Genomic DNA, 19,989 nt, shown 5'->3' with positions numbered 1-19,989 from the left:
GTGTTGAGCACAACTTTGGCCTTTAATCTAAAAAAATAATTAAAAAAAAATATGTTCCACTCCATCCTCGGCGGAAGACTTTTAGTATATGATTCAGGAGGGTATTAGGACCAATAAAAACTATAAGGCATTTCTGTTGCAATTTTCTTTTTGGGCTAGATTGACTGGCCTAATAGGCCTATTCTAACTTTCGCACTGCACCATGGACTTCTCTTCGTCATTCACACACACAGAACACAAACACGCTGAATTAAATGCCCATGGCTGCACATGTCATTTTACATTAAGTCGTCCACTCTCAAGTGAAGGGAATAGGCCTACATTTCTTGCACATCAGACTGCCAGTAAGGCTCGCAGCGAAGGACGTTGCTGAGCACGCCCACATACCGTTTATCTAATGTGGCGCAGGCGCAACACAGCACCGAACACTTGGTAGACGCGGTCCCGTTCCCTCTCTACAGGTGAGACACTCTACACGTTTAACTTCAGGCTCTACCGCGGTGCGACGCCAGCCTCATAGATATTGGAGCCTATCAGGTAAAGCAAGCCTCTACTTCAGACTCGCTCACGAACACGTGGTAGACGCGGTCCCGTTCCCCAACGCCGCACTCTCTACAGGTGAGACACTCTACACGTTTAACTTCAGGCTCTACCGCGGTGCGACGCCAGCCTCATAGATATTGGAGCCTATCAGGTAAAGCAAGCCTCTACTTCAGACTCACTCGGGAAAAAGTTTGATAAAACAATTCACATTGTGGATTTCATAATTGTGATATGTAGATGGAATAGACGCATTAACATTCATTTATCTGGACCACAAACGAGCGCTTTCCTTTATAATTTACATTAAATCCGTCCAAATGTTTGGGAAAGTTGTTGCGTTGTGTTCAGCCGCGCAAGAGGGGCGATGTGGAGGCGTTTACCTGCATGCTGGTTAACTCGGTGTCCTCAGACTGCGCAGTAAAGTTTGCCCTTCGTAGGCCTCCGAAAACCTCGCGGACATGTTGAGATGGGGTGGGGGCCAGGAGATTCAAATGGAGAAGTTTATGTTTGCGAGCTTTAACAATTTAAAACCCAACGGTTTATCCATTGTGGCTACTTTCATCTCTGCAGACTCTTTAAAAAGTAAGCTACTACCAGTCAGCCATTCAAGTCCTTTGTGTATCTTTATGTTACAATCCTGGTCCTTTTTGGGACAAAAGTATTGATCATAGGCCAAGTCATCCCACGCAGCTATTGATATCTGACGACACGCTGACAGGGATCCGATTGGCACGATTGCATTCATTCCTTAAATGTGAACAAACATTACACTACCAGCACACACACGTTTATTACATTAAGCACATTGGAGGCTCCACTTAGATAGATAGACAGATAGATAGATAGATAGATAGATAGATACTTTATTGATCCCCAAGGGAAAATTCAACTTATTTACCATGATCCCTAGCCTGGCTAGCCAGACCCACATTAAAATGTAGGGTCTGGGCACTCACCGTTCGCAGTGCTCAGTCCGAGGGGCGGAATAATCAGTTGTCTTTCAAATTCCCTCTGCAAGCAATAGGACGCAATAGGATATTTGTTTTCAAGTAGCAGGGAATTCAAGCCAAACTGTTGAAGCTCTGCCACCAATCATTATGTTAAGCCCACCAAACGACTCTATACACAATTTCAATGCCCTGATTAAGTTTCGATTTCTGGAGCTCACAAGCCAACGGAGAGTTGCTAGACTAGCCCTGGCAGCAAATGTAATTGTAGCCCTGCTGGGGCGTGTCTAGATTTCTAGGCTACATGATCCCCCCTAACTCAGTGATTTTCAACCAGTGTGCCGTGAGAGATCAGGTGTACCGCGGGAAATTGTCCAATTTCACTTAATTGGTCCTAAACATTAACTATTTAGTTGTTGCAAAGTAGGCTAGGATATTGTTGAGTAGGCTATCTGTGCCTGCAATGTAGCCTTGAGAACTGGCGGCGAAAATGGATATTAGAAAGCTACAGTGGGCAGTGCTTCGACTTGGCCAGCTTCACTCGCGGTCCATGCGGTATCACGCGACTTTAATTTGTATTTTTCCAGTGAGACGCTGCAACAACCCAAACAACCGGTAGATGGCTCAAGTGAGCAGGGTGTCTCGTAAAAAGAAATGGAGCCTGGAAAACCCTACACAGACTTCACTACAGACTTTAGCAGACTGGTTTAGAAATAATGTAATAGCCAGAAATATGCCTGCCCTGCCCTAATAAAGAAATATTTGGTTAACTGCGAGTGAATCCCGTTTGCAGCCGTAGACGCAGGACAAATGAAACATTCTGGTTTTCTCCGAGTGCAACGATGATAGACAGACATCATTTGGAGTATTAACCTCCGTTGCTCAGCCAAATGCCTTCCTGTTACGTCCTGTTATCACGGAGTTACAGGCGATAAACGATTTTTGATGGTCACAAGTTTACTTCATTAGGGACTGTTCGTTATTTATTTAAGGGGCTACCGGAGGAGTTTTGGGAGCATTAGTCCAAAAAGACGTGACCCTCCCTCGCCAGCAATACATTTTTCTATGACCCTCCAAAGTGATTATGAAAAAATCACTGTCAACTTTTTCCGGGTTTATCGCCTACTGTATTTTAACGTTTTCACATATTTGGCCATAAGCCGTTTATCATAGGCTATCACGAAACCAAACTACAAAGGCGAACACTTTAACAGGGGGAATTAATTGGGCATGAATCATGCTGAACGCTATTTCGCTACCTTAGAATAATAAGGTTCTATCTGCGTTTTGAGTAGGTACAACCGGGACGATTGAAACGGGGACGAATGAAACATTCCGGTTTTCTCCGAGTGCAACGATGATAGACAGTCATCATTTGGACAAAACATGGAGCATATTAACCTCCGTTGCTCAGCCAAATGCCTTCCTGTTACGTCCTGGTATCACGGAGTTACAAGCGATAAATGATTTTTGATGGTCACAAGTTTACTTCATTAGCGGTTTATTTTTTTGGATTATTAAAGAGTGTTTTTCATTTAAAGGGTTGACTTCGTGCTTATTCAGTAGAGCATGTAGTGCTCTCCCCAATCCCAGACGTTCACATTGCATGTTTGTTTGTAATGGATGCAACCGCGAGATAGGCTATGCATTTGACAATGAGTTGTTAACAGAACCAAGACCTATAGCCCAGCAGCAATCTAGGGACTGATCGTTATTTATTGAAGGGGCCACCGGAGGAATTTTGAGTGCTTCAGTTGGAAGTTGCATGACCCTCTCTTGCCTGCTAGAAATTGTTCAATGACCCTCCGACAGAATTGTTAAAAAAGACATGACCCTCCCCTGCCAATTGTCTTCCGCCCGCGCCACAGCCACACACTTTGTGATAACGTTCTTAAATAAATCTTTCCCGTGAGCTTGCATACCAGTCCTTCCTTTTCAAATGTGTTGCGCCTGTTTGCACAATTTCACAAATAATCATATGTGATTAATAGTATGACAAATAATCCCTGTGCACGGGGACCGAAACAATGCATGCCAACTTTTTCCGTGTTTATCACGTATTTTAACTTTCCCCGCTGTCTTGCCGTTTTAATGTTTTCCCGTAGAATATCCCATATTTTAATACTCTCATAACAGCCCTGCCATCGGGCCTGTCTCTGTGTTGCCCTGTTGCTACCCCTTGCCCTTCCAACGAAACAGATGTCTTCAAATAATCGTTTTCTTTGCTTGAAGGCGAACTTAGAGTGATGTTAACCTATTTAAGTTTAACGGCGCGATTGTCGCGAAAGCACGATTCATTGGCGCTTGCATGTTCGGCCTTATGTCTACGTGCGCACCTGAGGCTACTCGGCTGCAAGAGAAATAATTTCCCCTGTTTGTATGTTCACTGCAAGTTGGCCTACCATAACTTACCAACTCTGCACTGTAGACTGGCTATTTATATTTTTCTGTGAAATAAGCAAATGTATTTGTTCAACTTTATGAAGCAGAATTACGCATAGGGTACTTGGAACATAATACATTTGACAAAGGAAAGATGAATGTTGCTAGTGACAAAATATTAACTTTCAGTGTTTTACGATGTCTTTGTCATGGGGAAGTGTTTTTCCCCATGCATTTATTCTAGGTTACTGTCAGTGACTGCCGTGAGAGAAGCGGGTTCTGTGTTTCGTTCATGTCAGTGACTGACGCGAGAGAAGCGGGGTCTGTGTTGTGTTGCGTTGCGTTGCGTTAATTTATTTTCATTGGGCATACCGTGCCGTGCCGTCCACAGCTCTTCAGTTCTGACAAAGCCAAAATTACTCCTTTTGAAACAATGAGTGCAGGAAGCGCGTTTGTATGGTTATATTGCTTGACGGAGGGGGGGGTGGTGTCCCAAGCAGCTTTCAGCCATAAGGCTACTTTGAGAACATTTCAATTCACCCGACACTAATATTCAAAATGTTGAAAACTATTTCGGCATAGCCTATAAAGCAGTTTAATTAAATGGAATGTTAGTTGTAAACAAACGAGCTACTTGGTGAGGCTTGGCCTCACAGATGCGCTCGTGCCTTAGATGGCAGGAAAAATCTTCACGATAGGCCTATTAAATAACCACCCGATTCACGTTGGCTGGGGGGAAGGGGGGCCATCAGACAATTGTGCCCAGTTAATCCGGCCCATCCCCCAAAAAATCACACCTTCCCACCTCTGACAGCTTAAAAGAAGTCAAGAGGACTCCTTACTCAGACCTATTCACAAACCTGCGGTTTTGAAATCCTATGCAGCTACAGGAGCTTCCAATCGCGAGGAAGCAATTTTGCATTGTAGGCATAACTAACATGCAATAACGCCGCCAACAACAACCAAAACTAGGCTAGTCATTGTCAACATGTAAATTAACCCTTACAAGCCCGACCATTCTAATTTCGTTAAAATTTTAACGATGACCAATCATCTAATATCTCAGCTGTCCAATGACTGATTTTATTTCTGAAATCTTCCCCGTAATGCTGACAACATAAGCTTCAATTTGATATGATTGGTTAAGGGGTTTATGGCGCGAAATGTTTTGGATACTTGAAGATGAGTCGTGAAAAAAACTTTTCACTTCAGTCGTACATTTTAACATGGACCGCCAGATGCCACCTGCACTTCGTTGGAGTTTACCTCGACTGGAAACCACACAGCTGGATAAACTGAGGTAATATATATTTTACATCGTTTCTAGTTATGGTTAATCTTAATTTGTAGTCATAAAATCATGTTATTTGACAGTAATATGCTTTCTCATCAGCGTCAACATTATGGCATAGCGGGGGCTAAGTGCATCGTCATGTAACTTTAGCTAGCTGCATTACTCTGAACTGCTTGCAGTATTCTCGTTTGCTTTTTATATCAGTTATTTTCATTTGACAATTTCATTTAAAAACCTGTTAGTATATAACCTGTAAGTAAGTTTGTTTTCTAGTACCAATTTGCTTGTTAGGTAAGCATTATATTGGTAAGTCAGTATAGCATACCAAAGCTGAATAAATCAATGGGCGCCGCGTTTCTAAGTTGCGTTCTCTTACATGAAATAAGTTGAGCGATATTTTTACTCCTCTCAATATGTAGTTGTAGAAAACAAGATGTGAAATCACGGATTCTGTCAGAAATGTAGTGCTAATTAACGTATTGCCTCTCATCGGGTTGTTACCTCGCTAGGCAGTTTGTAGTGAACTGTTTTACCTTGCTTCTTAATGCCAAACATCAGACGTGCTTGTCTCAACATTTTCTAAGATGGCATGACTTGATATTCTACTCTTCTCAATATGTAGTTTTATAGAAAACATGATGTGAAATCACATATTATGTCAGAAATGTCATTATTGCATTTAAGCAGTTAGTTACTAGGTGAAATGTAATCTGTCTTTATCTTAATGCCAGCCAGGCAATCAGATTTAGGGTAGCTAAACCCATGTGTAATAAAAATGACTTTTCATACTTCTAAATATTTTTGAGTTACTCAAAATGCTTCAATAGTTTAGGCTACCTCTTCTTGTGTATGTATGTGCACACATATGTAGTTTTGTGATTTTATTTTTTTAATTAATAAATGTATTACATTTGTATGATTTTACTGTTGTTTCAGATGGAGGATGACAAGACCTACACAGACCTCCTTGCAGGCCTGAAGAGGTGGCTGACTGCTGATGAGCTTGCGCTCACAATGTTGAAGACCATGTGAGGATGGAGGAAGAAGGTATAGATTTAGGTGGCGTGCGTAGGGTGGTGTAGACTGCCACTAAAACACTGAAATAGACTTGTTATGTTGATTTTTATGTTGTTGTCCCAGGCATATGTGGTTTTACCAACCGGAACGGGTGGGAGGTTGTGCTTAGTAGGCCGTTGTATGCAAACACACAGTGCAGGGGCATGGGACGAAGAGACCCCAGAAGAGTTTCACAGTTTTCTGGGATTGATCATTGACATGGGACTTCACTTCCCTCCCTAATATCCATTGCTACTGGGGAACCAAGTCTCTGAAGGGATCAGGGAGCGTTGACCAAATGAGAAATACATATTGTGTACACTTTTTCTCCATTGACATTGCTGTTTCAGTAGTTTCTTATTATTTCAAGTTTGGCAATGCAGAATCTGGTGTTGAACCTAGGTTCGGTAGCTACAGCCAGAAAGATTTTGGCGAAAATCTATCACAACAGCTGGCAGGCATTTCCGTCAAAATTTCAGCCTCGCCTTCAGCTGCTCCAACTACTACTCTGTCATCTTTTCATCAAGTACATATTCCTGTACAGCAGGAGCCAAAGAAAAATGGTTGGCTTTGTTATAAAAACAATACATAATAACACTAAAGTAGCTTGTATGGCCTGGAGTTTAGCGGTAGGTGACTGCTTTTTTGGTAAACAAAATTGCTGTCAGATTTGGCATTCTACAGAAGGGGATGCGTTTCGTTATGAGTCGTAGGTCCTCTGTGTTTAACCTTCAGGTTCCCCACCCCACCTTTCCCTATCCTCCTCTGTGTGTGTGTGTGTGTGTGTGAGTTTGTGTTTATATGTGTATGTGTTTATTCTCAACAGGCTTGTTCTATGTAATCCACTTTCAAATGTTTAGACACATTGATTTTTGAGTGATGTTGAAGTTGATTGTATTCCTAGCTTTTCATAAATAATACATTTTATAGATGTATATCATTTTCATATTACACTAATTTATATAAGGAAGTTGTATCTGTTGAATCAAATGTATTCTATGTCTCTTCAGAATTGATCTTCAATAAATATACAGTATACTTACTTCCTGTATTACTGGTAAGGTACATGTTTTTCTTTTATATATCATTATTGTTGACTAGCATTTGCTTATATACAAATAAATGGTTTATTCTTATGGACCAAATAAATCTAAACCATTGTGTCTGACTTCATTATTAGTTTTTATGCATACTTTGATGTTTTTGGTGAGAAAGAGAATGTGAATTCTGTCAACATTCTAAATCCCGTTTCCTGCATTTTTTTACACTTATCACTTAATTTATCATAACTTTTGAAAGGTTAATGATATTCCAATTCAGTCTTTTTTGTTAAATAGCCCACAACTTGCTGCACATGTCATACACTCTATATTTTTCTCTATCTCATATAGAAATATGATGAAAATTCATTTTTATGCGAATGAAATTCAATTTTAACGAATTTCGGTATACATTTGGAGAGGATTTTCAAAGACTGTTCATTACTATATCAACATTACCATATGTATTTTACATCATTTGATAGAACTGACCCTTCTGATTACAATGGTATGTATATCCCATTGATGGTATGTATTATACTCAAGAAATAAGGTTTTTTGTGTAAGGAGGTCATCCAGCACCAAAAATGGAATGTTCGGCACGGGCACGAAAGGGTTAAATGTAACATTGTTGTTGTGACTCAAATTAAAATGTTCTCTTTTGCAAACGTAGGCATAGTAACAGAATAATTTAATAATGTTACAAAGATACTACATCAATCCGTATGTTTCATTGGGCCACTAGGCTATTTGTTTTGCCTTGATTCATTTAGGCTAGGCCTTTTTATTCAGGGGCCGTATTCACAAAGAATTTTAAGGCTAAAAGTAGCTCCTAACTGGCGAATTTAGGAGCAACTCCTAAAAATAATGGGCGTGGCACTCCTAACTTCAGGACTCCTAATTTTTTCACAAAAAGTAATTCACGAAGCATTTTAGACCTAAAAGTAGCACCTAAGTCTGGGACAGCTTAAGTCGAGAGGACTCCTAACTCACTAAGACCTATTCATAAACAGCTTTTTTGTGGCATTTTACGTTGCGATGTTTTGAAATAGCCTATGCACAACAGGAGCTTCCAATCGCGAGGGAACAATTTTGCATTCATAAAAGGGATGCAATAACGCCACCAACAACAACCAAAACTACTCATTGTTAACATGTAAATGAAATGTAACGTTTCATTGTGAATCAAATTAAAATGTTCTCCTCTTTGCAAACGTAGCCTAGGCATATGGTGACAGATTAATTTAATAATGTTGCAAAGGTAGGCTACTGCATCAATCCATAGGCCTATGTTTCATTAGGCTACTAAGCTATCTGTTTTGCCTTACTCTTTATTCATTTAGGCTAGGCCTTTTTATTCAGTTATTAATCATCTTCCGTCCTTCGCACTACTTGTGTAGCGCACGCATTCTCCGACCTGTCACCTGTCAGTCATCATCGGAAGAGAGGTGTTGGGAATTCCCGCGTTACAATCGTCAGCCAATCAAGGTGGTCACTTCAGTCAAGCTCGTGCATGAGTAATGACGTCATCCATAGCCACGAAGACTCACTCCTAGTTTAGGAGTTGTCTGAAAGGCTTTGTGAATAACTTTTAAGAGAAAACTCCAATCTAAAATCTGTAAGTGCGATTTAGGAGTAGCCTACTCCTAGAAGTAAGATAAAAGCCTTTGTGAATAGCCTACGGCCCCAGTTATTCATCATCTTCCGTCCTTGTGTAGCGCACGCATTCTGAGACCTGTCACTCATCATCGTAAGGGAGGTGTTTGTAACGCAGGCTGGCAGGCATGATTCCAATCATCAGCCAATCAAGGTGGTCACGCTTGCCCATTTACCCAAATTAATGGTCGAATATTACTGATGATCATTGTTATTTAAGAACATGCAGTGTGCGTAGGGTACCAAAAACATCTTGCTCGTAAAAAAGCATCATAACGCACATTCTGGCGGGTCTGTTATTTACTGTAGGCTGCGCAAACCACATGCCTTTATTTTGGGCAAGCCTGCATTCATTCATTCATTCAACCTTTATTTATTCTCGGAGGGTCATTGAGGGAAGCCCTCATTTTCAATGAAGCCGAAATTACAGAAGCGAAGCAAAGCGCCCCACAAACAAGACAACATTCGAGGCCTTCTGTTGAAGAATTTTATATAAAGCCTGCGCTGACAGTAATCCTCCTGCCCCTGATAGGCCTACCACAGCTGTGGATAGTGTGGAATGTTCAAGTAATAACACAATCCAATGTGTGTCTCAATTGTCCCCCGCTGACCACCTCACACATTTCTCTAGATTTTGCAAAGAACTTACATGACACAATGTCATAAAATATGCCAGTTTTAGGACACAGAATAATGTTTGTAATGATGCCAGGTATTGTCGAAGGTGCATGGTGAAGTGAAATTCTTACTTTGGAAAACAAACATTTGCCGATATCATCGCCGATCATCAGAATATTGCAACAGATTCTGTGTTCTGGACTGTAGGTAACTTGTTAAGCCAGTGGTTCTCAAACTTTTATTTCATTCCCCACTTTGATCAAGGGGCATGACTGATGATAGTGGAGATAACGTGTTATCCCGAGGCTTTTGCAAGTCAGCATCTTCGACGGTAGTCTATTAAAAATATAAGTTTTCAATGTCCTAAACGGAGAGCCATACTTTATTGTTTTTAACGATCTCTATGCTACTCACAAAAATGTAGGCATGGGGACATGATGAAGTAGGTTATCCAACTGTGTGGTGTTGGATTTCAAACATTATGCGTGACTCGGACATCTAACTAAATGCAACAGGCTCATATCGTCCTCGCATTCGCTAAAAGAGGACCAGTGTTTTGTCAAATTGCAAATAGCTATTCGTTTTAACTATTTTTTTATGATAGTATGAAGTGCTTTTTGTATAGGCTACTATCTTAATCTTGGAATATGGGGAGGGAAGTGGCGCGTCTGCAGTCAGCCAAATATGAATGTAATTCTGTGGCATAAAGCAGATGTAATTGTTTATTGTACAGAAAAATAAAAATGACATGTCAAGCAGTCAATTGACTACATTGCAGTCAAGAAGTAGGGCAAATTAATTTACGAAACCAAAACGTGGGTCATAGTTGTCTAAGCCTCTATTGCGTAGCCTGTTAAAAACGTCGCCAGATAGTATTAAATCGGCAACAACATTGTTTTCTGCAGAAGCCTACCCAAGGCTACAGATTAATTCTGAACAGTTATTTCTCTACTGGCTCAATTATCACACCACTGTTTTGATTTGCGTAGTTGCGTTAACCCCAACACTGACAATAATGTAGACGGCACATTTCGATTTTCGTGTAGTCAAGCCTTAAGCACCCAAGTAGCCTAAATCGAGGTAATGTTTAATTATGCATGATTTATTTTGTTATTTAATTCGTAGGCTGGGATTACTCTCGGCAACAATTATGTAAGGGACGGCAGGCAGAGCGACGCACAGTGGCTGAAAGTGGTACTAAAGCTTCACGCAGCTTCACGCCGCGTAATGCGCGAATGAAGTGGTCATTTGAAAGCGATGCCCACTGTAGATACGCATTTGGCTCCAGAACATAATCATGATATGGCGGCGACAATCAAGGCCAAAGAAGTATGGAGCTAAATTTGTCTCAATCAGGCTTGGAATTTCACCATTCTGGGGGCAAGGCCACTTGGCCTTCAGTTGGGCATATTTGGTGGGGGGCACAAAGGCCCCATGTCAGGGCCCCAAGGCCAAAGTTAACTATACAGTAGTAGGCTATAAAAATGATCAAAGTTGTATTTAGCCTATTCACTGCAGTAGACCTGCATCACTGTATGAAACATTACAAAAACATGAAACATGACATATTACATAGAACTGTAAATCATCTGATCATCTAATATTTACAGATATATAGGCTATATATAACATTTATTTTATATTTGGCCTGTTATGAAATCATGTATTGAACAATTTAAGCACAGCTCAGCTTTAAGAAACTCAAATAGCCTAGATGCATGCTTAGCATTTTGTGATCATTAATGCTACTTTCACATACTCTTAGTCAGCTGTCCTCTGATTTACCAATATCTAGGCGATATTTGTAACATTTATTTTGTATTTGGCCCGTTATTAAATCATGTGGAACAGTGCAAAAGCCAAAATTTGGAGACATCCATGGATGTCGAACTTTACTGCAAATTCAAAACTGGATTACTCTGGAACGGCTAACTGTACAGGGGACTGCTTTACACCTTTGTGTTCGGTAAGGTCTCCTGTTTATTCTGATATATGGTTTGTCATGTGTTAAAAGAAGGGTTCGTAAAGTATTCCACCGAGATGAATGGGTAGGGAGATCATGGGACGCAAAACCTTCAGTAGAATGTATGATTAAATTGAATGATATTGTTTACTTTTCTCGCGAACCGTTCAACACAGCAATTATCGGCTAACATTGTTTAAAAGGTGAGAAAAAGCTCTTTCATGTGATACTTGTGATGTCTGTGTGATGAATAGGCTACGTCGCGAGTAGTTCAACTGAAAAAGGGTGAATTTGGACGCACTTTCTTTCTTGCGCTGTCACTTTCTCCACTGCGTAAAAGACTAAATTAATTTGCGCTGTGAATGCCAAGATTATTTTGACAGGCCACAGGCTAAATAAAAATCGCTATTAGTAGGACGCAAAGCAGAATATTGAAAGAAGGGGGCACCAAGGCCACCGTGGCCTGTAAACCTCTGATTTTCAAAGGGGCCTCACGGCCAATGCAAGGGGCTACGACGGCCATGGCCGTCGTGGCCGCCGTGAAATTCCTACCCTGGTCTCAATAATATTTGTATATGTGCAGAGGGGGATCCACAAATATTTCTTGACTTGCATTTGTGTTTTGACATCCACAAATAAAAAAAATCATTCATAACTTGTAAATTGGTTTTCACAATTGTAGATGTGTATTTGTAAACGAAATGGCATTGGTAAAACTGAAAATTGCCTTTGTGAAATCTAATTTTGCATTTGTGGATCACCAGCACACACAGTTTTCGTTTTCGCATTTGTGGATCAGCATTTGTGGATCACGTATTTTTGAGACAAACTTTGCGGCAGAGAAGCCACCCAGATCCACAAGTAGCCTGCTGACACTGTCTAATCCAGTAGATGGCAGTGTTGTTCTATGGGACTCGTAACCAAAGATTCTTTGCTCATAACACACAGAGCTAGCGAACCTAGTTCTTAAATCTAACAAGTTATGCCTTTTACAACAAGCTTTTTGATGGATAAGTGGTGTTTAATTTCCATAATCTTTGTTTAGTAAACGCATAAAACTGTCAGTTTGCAAGCGAAATCAAGAATTACGATCTTTGAGTTTGAGAAATATTTGTGGATCCCCCTCTGCGCATACATGTATGCAAATATTATTGAGACAAATTTAGCTCCATAAAGAAGCAACGGGTGTCTCTGATTGACGGCAAGTGTCTACACGACTCTGGGTTTTTTGAAACCGGTGAATTTATTTGATCGGTTAATGGCCTCCTTACACCAAACAACTTTGACAAGATTTGGGAAAGATTCTTAAGAGTGGAGTCTTTTGAATAAAGCTTGAATGGGAGGCATTAGTTAAAAGACTACAATCTTTCAAGAATCTTTCCCAAATCTTGTCAAAGTTGTTTGGTGTAAGGGGGCCATTAGGTGTTTGCCTCAAGCAATATGGCCGCCGATGACTGCTAGATAAGTAGGCCTACTTGAAAAGGAAAGGTGCAGAATCTGAACTGATCTGTAAACAAATGAGATTACACTGTGTGGAATTCTGTTACATTTTCAGTTGATGGTGTGCTGCTGTACACGGCCCTCGTATACCAGGAGCCTCCGCTCATCACCAAGATCAAAAAGGAACTGGAGCAGCTTTTAAAGGTGATGCTGCTCTCTGATGTTGCCCTGATGAACTCAGGAAAGGTCCTAGGTCATACTATCTACATGGTAATGTGGGGAAATGTTTGTTTGTGTGGAGACTGAAGTCCACCACACCGAGGACATCATGCCTCCCTCTCCCTCTTGTCAGCACAGCAGCAGGAGCATCAGGCTGAGTTAAGAGAATCAGCGCAGAATGGCCCTCACCAGGATCCTGATTGCTGGAGGGCTGCTACTCTGCCTCTACACACTCTGCTCCTCCACAGCAACGGCAGAGCCGTAAGTGTGTATATATATCACACACACACACACACACACACACACACACACACACACAAAGCAACACCAGAGCCGTGAGTATACACCCCCCCCCCCCCCCCACACACACACACACAGCCACGCCAGAGCCGTCAGTATACATACACACACACACACACACACACACACACACAGCAACGCCAGAGCCGTGAGTATACATACCCCTTGTCCACACAGATCACCTCTTGTACCTCCTGCTGAGGCTAGCAAGGGGCATCTATCAGGTGGAGAGGGTAGTGGGGGCATCTATCGGATGGAGGGGGTAGTGGGGGCATCTATCAGATGGAGGGTAGTGGGAACCAAATGAGAGATAAAGGATGCTTTGTGGTTCCCTTTAGGAGGTGGGATGTGTAGTCTTTGGCACGCGGACAGGGTTCCGTGTAGTGCTGGGCGGTATCACCAAAAATGTATATGACGGTTTCATGGTATTTGACGGAATTTTTTTTTTTCATGCCTAATCAGGTGTTCAGCATTTTCTACTGAACAGAACAGAATTCATGTGGATGTCTTGTTAGCCAACCATGACAGTCAGGATCTTTACTAGCCAGCTAGTATTGTTCAGTTCATGTCTAGAACATTTTTATTTTTAAGGTGAGATGAATGATCCGATCGCCTACTAGCCAAATAGTTACAGCTGTGGAACAATCTCTGTGGAAACTATAGAAATTTTGTGCCGGGAAATCCCTTAACGTTTTTCCTTAACTAAGGAAACCATTTATGGTATTCCGTGCAACACCCTTAAATAAATCCCTTACTTAAGGAGAAATTAAGCCTTAAGGAGAAATTGAGCCTTAAGGGTCACAAACAGGGGTCCTGTCTGAAACAGTGTCGTGCGGTGCAGCGTTCCGAACGTTGTGTAATCAAATGCACCGGTATGGCGGTATATTAAACATTCATATCATAACGAAAATATACACCGGTATTCTGTGAACCGGTATACCGCCCAGCACACCTGCAGTATACATGGAACTAGTGCTATCTCCTCATTTGCAAGCATGAGTGGCATTAAAACATCCCCTTAGTCCTGGGCTTGCCAACCTTTTTTGGCAGGTGAGCCTATTTTGATGTCACAAAATGTTGGCGACCCATATCACAATATGAGCGCGCATCTCATCTCTGGTGTAACATCCAGTCGAGAGCGGTACTTTGATTTTTAAGCACATCAATCAAATATGTCATCCGCGCTGTCTTAAGTTTATTTTTACGTTGCTAGTACATACTAGTTTCAAGAGGTTTTTATAAATATATATTCTTATGTAACATGCTAGTACATTTTAAGATGCCTTATACTCAGCCGACCCCCATTTGAATTTCAGGCGACATGGGGTCCTGACCCCAAGGTTGGGAAACGATGCCTTAGTCATTTAATGGTCATTTAATCTGTACGAATGCTCAGAGGGGGTGTGGGGAAACACATTGCATCTCTGTAGGTCGTTCCTGGTGACCTTCCCTGCCCAGATGAGGTCAGCATCCGAAGCCAAACTGTGTGCCAGCCTCCAGAGTCCTAACGAGACTCTGCACATGTCCATATATCTGACCACCGGAGACGAGAAGAAGATGCTGCACCAGGAGACGTCAGACACAGACTTCCACCGCTGCGTCCACTTCCAGGTCAGTAGCCGGGCCAGGTACATCCACACCTGCAGGGCAGGGGCCAGGTACATACACACCTGCAGGTCCAACTACAAGCACAGGTAGACTGGGCCACAGCGTGCACTCCTCAAGCTCCAGATACGTAGCTGTGTGTGTGTGTAAAATGAGCAGGTGATTGTGCTGCCCCCTTCTGCTTAGATGTAGAGTGGCCACTCTACCTGCTGTAGGTTAGCCTGTAGTCACTACCTGCTGTAGGTTAGCCTGTAGTCACTACCTGCTGTAGGTTAGCCTGTGGTCACTCTACCTGCTCTAGGTTAGCCAGTGATCTTGTGTTTACTCTGTTGTTGAACAGGCCCCATCGGTAAATAAAGACTCTGTGCAGAGTATCAAAGTAGAGGTCCAAGGTCGTACATCTCACTGGACTTCAGAGAGTCGGGTGAAGTTCAGGCCAAAACCTGATCCTGTGACCTTCATCCAGACAGATAAACCCATATACAGTCCAGGCCAAACAGGTACGTCCTCCTATAGACGCTTGCATGTACAGCTCAGGCCAAACGGGTACGTCCAGTCATAATAGACGCTTGCATGTACAGCCCAGGCCAAACGGGTACGTCCAGTCATAATAGACGCTTGCATGTACAGCCCAGGCTAAACAGGTACGTCCTCCTATAGACGCTTGCATGTGGTCGCAGAGTCAGTTGTTGTAAACACCCAGATGGTCCAGTTCAAGGTCTGATTCTAACTCTGATTCTCACTTGCAGTGCATTTCAGAGTGGTTACCATGGATACGGAATTCATTCCCCTTCAGCAGAAGGTGAGTCCTGCTGAGTTTTCTGACTGTTTGTGTAGTGAGATAGACGTCCCCTCAGGAGCTGTACTGTAGTGAGGTAGACGTCCCCTCAGGGACTTGTGTAGCGAGGTAGGCGTCCTCTCACTTGAGCACCCATCCAAAACAAAAAACACGAGCTCCATGACGCGCAGCCTTTATTTACTTTACTTCCTATAGCAGGATTTAGTATACATCTATTAAGTAGCGTATTCTAGTCGCCTCCGCTAATACGATTAATGATCTGCCATTCACAGTGGGGCATGTTCTTCCCTGCACACATGTAAAATATGTTAAGCCTACATTTATTCTGCCTCTCATTGGTGCTTAATGGTGTCTGTTAGTCACTTAGGGCGGCGCAAACCAGAACTCTGGGTATTTCTCATATGCATGTTTCTGATATTCTAATTGACACATACTGCCCATGTTCTGCTCTTGACTTTAAAATAAGAAATGGCAGATTTTGAAGCTGCTCTGCCTGAAGCTCATAACTGCCTAACTGGCATGTGAACAGAAACAGAGTCAACAGAAATGTACGTGTGTGGGCTGAATCTCTTAGCTGAGTGCTTTTTGCTCATATTGGGGAGTTTGGCCCTCTCTCTCTGAGGCGTAATTCAACATAAAAACTGAATGTCTGTGGCTCCCTCTACTGGTAGGTCATGGTAACTGTAACTGCCGACAGCTCGGAGCAGTTCCACGCACTGCTATGTAATCACCATCCATTCCAAATATTCTCCTCTGTAGTGCTTTATAGTGTTGGTTTTTAAACACGATCATCATTTAAATAAAGATAAAAGCACTAATCATTTCTCTTCTGTCTCCACAGTACAGCCTGGTGACACTTCAGGTGTGTACATAACGGTGTTTTATATATGTATAATCCTGTGAGGGAAATTTGGTCTCTGCATTTAACCCAATCGGTGAATTAGTGAAACACAAACGGCACACAGTGAACACACAGTGAAGTGAAGCACACACTAATCCCGACGCAGTGAGCTGCCTGCTACAATGGCGGCGCTCGGGGAGCAGTGAAGGGTTAGGTGCCTTGCTCAAGGGCGCTTCAGCCGCGGCCCACTGGTCGGGGCTCGAACCGGCAACCCTCCGGTTACAAGTCCAGAGTGCTGACCAGTGGGGCCATGGCTGCCCCTCAATGTGATGATAATGATAATTATATTATGTTTATCTAATTTACTAATGATAATTATATTTATCTATCTTACGTGCCTTTATGTTTACTCCCCCACACCATACTGTGTTTCTCCCTCGGAATTATTCTGTAGATTAATACATTAGTCATCTCATATTCCACTTGAAAATATCCTTTATTAAATTCCTTTGAACTTGACCATACATATTGTGTGAGTCTAAGGAAAAAGTGCTTGTAGACTGAAATTGAACTGGTGCAACAGCAGCACAAGTTTTAGAGTTCTGTTTTCTCAAAATGTGCGGTTTCATCAGAGTATTAAACTCTGTCGCTTGTTGGCCGTTCTCAGGATCACCGTGGCAACACCATTGGCCAGTGGCTGAACGTGTCGTCGGAGCGTAAGATGCTGCAGCTGTCTCACGCCCTCAACCCAGAGGCTACCCAGGGCTACTACATGCTGTCTGTGACCGGAGAGCAGGGTACAGGGTCTCATCAGTTTCAAGTGAAACAATATGGTATGTTGTTGTTGTCTAGCGTGACACGTGTGTGTGTGTGTGTGTTAGTGGCTTCTTGTCCCAAAGTGGGCGTGTCCCTTCGTGCTAGTCCTCCTCCAGAGTCCCACTTTCATTCCAAACTGATGAACATTCCACACTCATATTCCACATTCCACACTCATATTCATGAACATTGCACACTCATATTCCACATTCCACACTCATATTCATGTGCAGATGAACATTCCACCCTCATATTAATGAACATTCCACCCTCATATTAATGAACATTCCACACTCATATTAATGAACATTCCACACTCATATTAATGAACATTCCACACTCATATTCATGAACATTGCACACTCATATTCCACATTCCACACTCATATTCATGTGCAGATGAACATTCCACACTCATATTCATGAACATTCCACACTCATATTCATGTGCAGATGAACATTCCACACTCATATTAATGAACATTCCACACTCATATTCCACATTCCACACTCATATTCCACATTCCACACTCATATTCATGTGCAGATGAACATTCCACACTCATATTAATGTGCAGATGAACATTCCACAAAAGGTTGTATATTTAGCACAAGAATATATCTGTTATAAAGTCATCCATGTATTTAGAAGACGGGTTGGAAAATTGTCTTGGCGGACAGCCACCAAATCCAGTAAGTGACGAGTCCCTGACATTTTCCCTCACTACACATTTGGCCTACAACCTTTTTAGTCTGTTCTTGTAAGATTAGCAATCCTTCAAGATGACGCGCTATAGAGCTTTGTTTGTGTTTATATATAATATGTATAGCTATATAGGTTTGTCAGTATGTTTTTTAGGATGTTTTAAGAATAGTGGAAAGCCAACTGGCACGTTTAGGATAATAACGTTTTTTTGTTACCATGGCGTCTCTTCCTCCTTTCAGTTTTACCCAAGTTTGACGTGACTCTCAACAGCCCAGAGTCAGTGAGTGTGGGAGCAGCAGAGATCCGACTGCAAGCATGTGCCAAGTAAGTGACATGGGGACGGGTCATTCTCAGGAAGTTCATGTGCTTTGCTGTCAATGTGTGAAAAACATGGATGCCACAACAAAGGTTAAAACATATGCTCACCAATCTGAAATACAACTGTGTTTGCTTAAAAATATGGTGTAAGATGCTGGTGAAAGAAGGATATGCAGATTTCAAGTGACAAAAATGGCAAATTCCCAAGTTCACATTAAAACTGCTGGACATGAAAGTCCACATAGACTACAGATGAACTACAACGTGACTACAAAAGTGACGACGAGCCCCCAACTGGGCAACTCCGGTGAAGTACAACAATAACATCTTCAAATAAAGTGATCCGGTGAAGTACAGCGGCCATTAAATGGATAAATCTTCAAACAGAGTGACTTGGGCTGCATCTAGATACATAGATAGATACTTTATTGATCCCCAGGGGAAATTCAAGAATCTCATTCATCTCAAAGCTCTCCTCGCTCCTCCTGCTAGTGCCCCGGAAATCGTTCAAAGCTTATGGTCATCGAGGACGTCTCATTTATCTAATTGTTCCAAGCTCGATGTCATCGAGGATGTCTCATTTATCTAAATGCAACCAGAGGAGGAGAGAATGAGGAGAGGAGGAGAGAGGCGACAGCGCCGATACGCGAGGAAATACGAGAGCATCCTATGGGGAAGTGTTCGGACGAAATTGTGCTATCATGGTCAAAGTCAAGTCGACTTTATTTATATAGCGCATTTCATACAGCGGTCATTCAATGTGCTTTACATAAACAAAAACAGGAATAGCTGATAAAAGCATAGAAGGGCAAGATCATAATAAAAAGAAAACGCACAAGGTAAAATCATTTAAAAATAAAGAACAATTAATAAGAAAAAAAGTAAAGTAATAAACGACAAGGTAGAATAAATATGTAGAAACAGTTTGGTCTGAAGTAAAACTGGCTACAGTTGGGGCCTTTTTTGATATCAAAAACCTAACAGTAGGTTTTACTAACAGGTTTTTCACCTGGGACCATGGAGGCATGTCTGATGGGTATTTAGGTCCTGCTCCATTTACTGATTTAGAAACAAGTAGTAGTGCTTTAAAGTCAAGTCCCTGCACTGGCTTCCAGTAAGTCACAGAATTAAGAATTGGAGTAATGTGGCCAGTTCTTTTTAGTTTTTGTTAGAATCCTAGCTGCATTTTTGTATCACCTGAAGCTGTTTGATAGTCTTTTTAGGAAGGCCTGTGAACAGTCCATTGCAGTAATCAACCCTGCTGGAGATAAATGCATGAATGAGTTTTTCTAAATCATGTTTTGACATCAGCCCTCTAAGTTTGGCAATATTTTTGAGGTGGTAAAAAGCTGATTTAGCTATCGCTTTCATGTGGCTGTTGAAATTTAGATCACTGTCAATTAATACACCCAAGATTTGTAACCGTACCCTTTGCTTTCAACCCTT

The 19,989-nt window shown here is 41.8% G+C and overlaps 1 protein-coding gene across 4 annotated transcripts in view; it reads left to right on the top strand.

Annotated features, from left to right (window-relative positions):
* The first annotated feature begins 515 nt into the window (after positions 1-515).
* The window catches only part of LOC121706373 (alpha-2-macroglobulin-like protein 1), a 41,337-nt gene continuing 21,863 nt past the window's right edge, over positions 516-19,989 (top strand). Inside the window, exons 1-9 of one of the 4 annotated variants that reach the window (XM_042088016.1) lie at positions 516-618; positions 13,055-13,143; positions 13,297-13,419; positions 14,889-15,069; positions 15,404-15,563; positions 15,813-15,865; positions 16,704-16,724; positions 17,371-17,536; positions 18,465-18,549. In XM_042088016.1, coding sequence (XP_041943950.1) covers positions 13,337-13,419; positions 14,889-15,069; positions 15,404-15,563; positions 15,813-15,865; positions 16,704-16,724; positions 17,371-17,536; positions 18,465-18,549 — 749 coding nt within the window. In that variant the 5' untranslated portion in view covers positions 516-618; positions 13,055-13,143; positions 13,297-13,336. Of the gene's footprint in view, positions 695-13,054; positions 13,144-13,291; positions 13,420-14,888; positions 15,070-15,403; positions 15,564-15,812; positions 15,866-16,703; positions 16,725-17,370; positions 17,537-18,464; positions 18,550-19,989 lie in introns of all 4 variants that reach the window. The other 3 variants (XM_042088013.1, XM_042088015.1, XM_042088012.1) reach the window with 3 other exon arrangements.

The sequence above is a fragment of the Alosa sapidissima genome, chromosome 4, assembly GCF_018492685.1.
Source record: "Alosa sapidissima isolate fAloSap1 chromosome 4, fAloSap1.pri, whole genome shotgun sequence".
In the NCBI taxonomy this organism is placed as follows: Eukaryota; Metazoa; Chordata; class Actinopteri; order Clupeiformes; family Clupeidae; genus Alosa; species Alosa sapidissima.
The sequence above is the reverse complement of the archived record's forward strand: the minus strand, read 5'-3'. Positions and strand labels throughout refer to the sequence as shown.